General features: G+C 43.0%; 1 protein-coding gene across 1 annotated transcript; it reads right to left on the bottom strand.

Moving 5' to 3' along the window:
- Positions 1-401: 401 nt before the first annotated feature.
- On the bottom strand, positions 402-2361 carry LOC126480881 (NF-kappa-B inhibitor cactus-like). Its single transcript, XM_050104272.1, has 2 exons — positions 1523-2361; positions 402-720 (listed from the first exon to the last, which is right to left on the bottom strand). The coding sequence occupies exons 1-2, from the start codon at positions 2171-2173 to the stop codon at positions 643-645; spliced, it is 729 nt and encodes a 242-aa protein (XP_049960229.1). The 5' UTR covers positions 2174-2361; the 3' UTR covers positions 402-642.
- Positions 2362-6229: the final 3868 nt, after the last annotated feature.

Raw genomic sequence — 6229 nt, 5'->3', positions numbered from 1 at the left:
CTTGTGATGATATTAAGGTAAATACATTGTTTGCTCTCTATTAATATCTTTCATTTGCTAACTATCCCTATCAGTAGTTAGTGCCTTCAGTAGTTTGAATCTTCTATTTAGCTGGCAGTAGTGGCGCTCGCTGTACTGCAGTAGCTTGAGCAGCGAAGATTTTTGTGAGGTAAGTGATTTGTGAAAGGTATAGTTTAATGTTTGTCAGGGCCATTCTTTAGTAGGGAATTTTGAAAGTCAGATTGCGTTGCGCTAAAAATATTGTGTGTCAGGTTAAGCACAGTCTTGTAGAATTGTTGAAAGGGGACGTTTCATATGGCGACCCTGCCAGGATCCGGATAAGCATTCTAGAACAAACTAGAATGACATAGGTAACAATCCGACCATCTTTTCCACTTTTCTTTCCACTTTATTGCACCAATAATTTATACAATCTCTGTAGTCCTCTGATCCCAAAGTACATAGTTATTCTCAAATAGTGATTACCAGAGAATGGCTGCCAAAACACTGAACCAGTCCATCCACCACAAGACAATTTGAGTATGGCACAGGAGTCATCTTCCCCAGTTGCGTACCTCCTCAGTCACAACCGAGCTGGTGGCTCACTAAGCCACATGTAGCCCGCAGTCTTTTCGTGCCTCTCTAGGCAGTGATGTCGACGGGCTGCCCGTTCATTCTTAGACTGCTAAAACCAATGTCGCGCCCAACCTGGTACATCTGCTGGTCAGAAAAAAAAAGAACACAATCAGTTCCTCAGATCTCAAAACACCCCCTCCTCCTCCTAACAGCCTAAAAGCAGCACTAACGGACAAAGGACCCATTTACACTGAACAAACACACTACATACAGGACAGTCAAATAAATAGGAATGGCAGATTTGCACAAGAAATACTGAGCCAAAACGTGAGCACAGATTACTTCGACCTTCATGCATATATATTACACACCATAATATATGGTAAATAAATATGAGAATGGTAACATTCTCAGGATGTGCAGCAGTAATTGCTATCACAGATGACAACTCAAGAGCCCTGTCTTTCAAACTCTTTCATTATATTGCTTGTACCTGTGGTGTTAATCAAATTTGTACTCTTTCATCATCAGGTACAACATGAAAGGATGCAAGCAGGAGTAGCTACTGTAACATTCACCACAAATGCATAATTTGTAGTAGTTTCAGCATCTCCTTTGTTCCAGCAACATTTGTTTAAGGAACATGGGACGTCTCAGTATTTTAAGCCATGTCTGAGACTTAGATACACGCCAAAATACTTCTGACCAAAAGCAAGAAAGACAACTCTTGGGAGATCTGTAAGTGCTACCGATGTAATGAGTTATTTCTGTCCACACGTGACAGTCTCACTACATCAGCCTACCCATAAACCCTGAAGGGACACTAAAACCCTTCAAACTTTGCACGGGAGCCTCACGACTGTGCACAGAGGGACCCGAGACAGAGCAAAGGAAAGGGCACAGTTCCCGTGCCAGATCAGGCGGCAGCTCCAGCGCGTCTGCTCACCTCAGCGTCACTGTCTTCACTATCTTCTTCGTCACTCTGTTCGTCATCCGGTAGCGGCCTGGGCTGCGCGCCGTGCTCTCTCAGCTGCCTCGCGAGCGCCGAGTCTACGGCAGCTGCCAGTTGGTAAGCGGTGTAGCCGGCATACGTAGCTGCCTCCAGCTGCAGACCGGTTGCCAGTTCCTCCACCAGGAAACGCGCCACATGCGCCAGGCCCAGCTCGATGCACAGGTGTAGTGCTGTGCGACCACTCTTCCCGTCTTTGGCATTGATGTCTGCACCACACCAGACAACCAGATGCTTTATGACTTCCACATTGCCACTCAGTGCTGCCATGTGTATACACATCTGACCGTCGTAGTTTCTCTCCTCTAGGTCCTGCGGAACATGGTGCTGGTACGTGCGATACCTGAGGCCTGCCATCGTTTCTTCCGCCACAGTCACAGGCTCAGTAAGAGCGCGAACACAGTCAATGTCGCCATTGAGGCACGCTAAATGCAGAGCAGTGTTTCCCGAACGATCACGAATATCCACCGTCGCACCCGCGACCACAAGCCTCCGGACTATCCTTGGCTGTCTCGTAAGCACTGCCAGGTGCAGTGCCGACTGACATTCGTAGTTTACAATATCTAGGAAGCATGGGTGAGGTGCCATTTGGATGAGAGCGTACACAACTTCAATAAAGCCTTGTATAATTGCAATATGAAGTTGCGTGTCGCCATCTTCATCCTGTTGATAGTACAGTTCCCACGCAGGTGCAGCAACAGGTTGCTGCTGCTGATGATGATGCAGCTGTTCGGAACTCTGTTGCGGCTGCGTGAGAGATACTTTACTCGTCGGAGACAGAGCAGTGGTGGATGTGGGGAGAGAGATGGCGGAGGTTTCTAATTTGTCATGAACTGATATATATATTATGACTTGTGATGATATTAAGGTAAATACATTGTTTGCTCTCTATTAATATCTTTCATTTGCTAACTATCCCTATCAGTAGTTAGTGCCTTCAGTAGTTTGAATCTTCTATTTAGCTGGCAGTAGTGGCGCTCGCTGTACTGCAGTAGCTTGAGCAGCGAAGATTTTTGTGAGGTAAGTGATTTGTGAAAGGTATAGTTTAATGTTTGTCAGGGCCATTCTTTAGTAGGGAATTTTGAAAGTCAGATTGCGTTGCGCTAAAAATATTGTGTGTCAGGTTAAGCACAGTCTTGTAGAATTGTTGAAAGGGGACGTTTCACCATTACATCTCGCTTGTTTACGTGTCTCTGACCGGCCAGTCCGACTCCCACTGCCGGTGTTGGCCGGATCAACTCTAAATTTCGGCACATACGTGAATTTTATATTGTAATAAGTTTTCTGGGAGCCCACATTTTATCACTGAAGCACATTACCACCAGATCTTCTCTTTCTCACTGGGGAATACAATCATCCCCCTCCCCTGCTGAAATGGCCACGCCGTTGATATCCTGGAAAACAGTATAGTTTCACCTTAGTCTTTCTCTTCTCCCAGTCGCCTCATCATGGTATAGGTTCATTTACAATCAGATATATTATTCTTGAAGTCTGAAACTTTTAGCCTGTCTCACACATCCTGCGCACCAGATGGAAGAGTTACGTCATGGCTGGCTGCTCCAAGGCTATCGCTACTGCAATAATCATATCAAAACTTGGAACTTGTTCAGAATGTCAAAGGAGGATTGATCAGTATTCAGGGATATGACTGCAACGATCATTCGGAGCAAAAAAGTCTAGTAAACATGGGCTCTAAAATGCATACGTTAAGGGCCTGTTTCGAATGGTCTTTGCGAGACCTGAGACCACACAGGCTTGTCTCTTGCGGACGAGAGCACTGACACTGGATTCGCCGACCAACTGAAGCTGCTTTCTCGGTTGTACTTACTCTGGGTCCGGACATTTCTGTCTTCCCTCGGACGAGGACTAAATCGTGTCTCCTTGGACACTACGTCCACTACGTAGTCGGGTGTCAAAACGATCCCGAACCCCGCGCTTTTCACGAATATATCGCGAATGCTCATTGGACGCGACAGAGGCTTCCAAGTCATCGTTCTTTATTTGCGGAATGTTGCACCTTGTCTTCAGTCGTCAAGGAACTGGATAGCTTTATTTCTTTTTCGTCAAGGAATCGAATATATTTAGTTATTTTTTCTCGTTTTCGAACCTTCTCTCATTGTGTTCTTCCAAGAGAAAAATTTTCTTATCTTTGAGCCTCGGAATTACGGAATTTCTGTCTTTCAAGTTTCCTTCTCGTAAAAAATAAAAACAAAAATCTACAAAGAATTAAAAAATATAAAAAATAATAAAATAAAAAACATGAAGAAACAAAGCTAGTACCATCTCCACATGAGGGACCAAAACAGTGACAGGAGGGAGAGAGGCATTGTGGGCATGCCTCGGGTTTTTACCCCTGTCCTTGTCTCCACCCAGCCTAGAACTAACTGTGTCTGCTCTTTCCTGTAATAATAATAATAATAATAACAGAGGTGGCGCATTGGTTAGCGCAACTGCCTACTAAGTAGGAGGTTGCGGGTCGAATCCCAGTCCCGCACACATTTTCACTCGTCGCCGCTGATGCCGCACAAAGTCCTGATGCCGATGGTATCAATAATCTCTTCTCTTCCTGTTTCTTTCTCCCCCTTCTCCTGCAATTTAAATCATAACATAACATTCCTTGGTCCCCAAACTTTATTTCATCTTAGCTTTCTTTTAAATTTAACAAGCAGTTGATACAGTTATATCATTACACAAAATCTTAAAGTCACTTATCGTACCAAGAAATAATCCTTTATGTTATTAATAGACCTCACGTCGTGGGCTCTCCGTGGCTGCAACATTTAGATTAGGGATATATAAATTAATTAGTTTTGTAATGTGTTACAGAACTTTATTTCTCTCATTTCCCTTGCATTCTCTCATTAATCCAGCCTGAGTCACCGTTTTCTCATCAAATCTAACAACTGTATCGTTCTGTTACTGCTAGGTGAAAAACTGAAGCAGATGTAACGCCGATTATGCGTGTACAGTCTTTGAAAATGGAGTCCGAAACGCGTTGGGTAACAATCAGAAAATAAAAATTTGTGAGTAAAAATGCACTATAATTAATTTATACATCCCTAACCTAATAAACGTTAAACTTACCATGTTCAGGCACTCTGTTCAACAAAAAAACCGTAAAATGTCCCCAAAATGACGTATGACTAAATCAACCTAAGTGGTTTTTAACGCACGTACACACGTACATGACTTGTCTGCCACTATAACTTCTGTGAATTCTCTTTACCTTTGACTCAATATACACTGACGAAATGAAAATGTTGCGCCATGAAGCACCTGTTCGGTATTTATTAAAGTTTGCGAAGATGTTAACCACGTGAAAGTTATGAAATGATTAAATTTTCATTCCATTTGGTGCTGAAAAACATCATTAACATCAATAAAACGTGTGACCCTCACGGACTCGCATACAATCTTGTATTCGTTATGACACGTAAGCAAAAAGCTTTTGAGTGTCATCTTGAGAAATTTCTTGCCATGCCTCAAACATATGCTGTGTCAACTCATGAAGATGACTGGGTCGAGCCTGGCACGAAAGTCTGTGATTCCCGACCCCATCACAGACATGCTGTTTGGTTGGCAAGTTGTCGAACTGGACAGATTAGTCATTGATCCATAAACTCCTCAAGGAATTTGTGATTAATTCCTCAAGGCGTTTTTGGCGTAAGCTACAGTGTGGGGCCTTGTGTTATCGTGCTGGTATATACCACTTACTAAAGGCGTTTTTGGCGTAAGCTGCAGTGTGGGGCCTTGTGATATCCTGCTGCAGTATACCACTTAGTACCTTGCTCGTTAAAGATACGACAACATAATGACGAGCATTCAGCCTCTCTTCACATCAGGCCTGCTATCACGTACAACAGTTCTCCATAATATGATTCTGTAGATTGGAGAGGCGCGGCCATCGAGAATAGCTGATCTTATGGCCCTTCATCAGTTTCCCCACAGACTGGCTGGCATAGACGTGACAGCCAACGAAAAAAGCGGAACTCGTTGTTGAGTAGCACGGAATTCCATTCAATGTACCAGCATGTGTGTCAGTAATTCATTTGTCCAAACATTATTTTACAGGATTTGTTCGCTTAATACCAGGAAAACATAAGTACTACACGTACACATACGAATATACAAACGTGTTTAATCAGTAGAGAACGGGACGGTGATCTGTAGTAACCTTGTTAAAGGAACCAGCTCGGTATTAGCCTGAAGCTATTTAGGAAAACCCTGCGAATTCTAAATCAGGATGGCTGGACAGACCATGAAAATCCATTTTCCCGAATGTAGGGCTAGTGTATTACACGTGCGCTAACTTATTCATTTATGACTAATGTAAAGTATTCATACGTCCTTATATTGATACGAGTTAGCCAGTAACATGAAAAAATCATTATCCACTATTCATTTTGTCATTTACTACTTTTCACGACGCACAACCAAGCATGTAGAAGACTTCAGTACCAATACCATGCTGCGACGTCTCTGTAACATCTTCATGTCTTTCCTTCTGTCTGTCTGAAAAACTAAGTTATCATTTCCTCATTAACTCACGAAAATGATAAGACGTTAGTAGTATGCACTGGAAGTCACCTTTACTCTGTGTTCTCTTAGGAATTTTGGAGTATATAGTATGTCAAATTTAACAGC

Source organism: Schistocerca serialis, chromosome 5 (genome assembly GCF_023864345.2).
Source record: "Schistocerca serialis cubense isolate TAMUIC-IGC-003099 chromosome 5, iqSchSeri2.2, whole genome shotgun sequence".
NCBI lineage: Eukaryota > Metazoa > Arthropoda > Insecta > Orthoptera > Acrididae > Schistocerca > Schistocerca serialis.
This window is presented reverse-complemented; position numbering and strand designations above follow the sequence as displayed.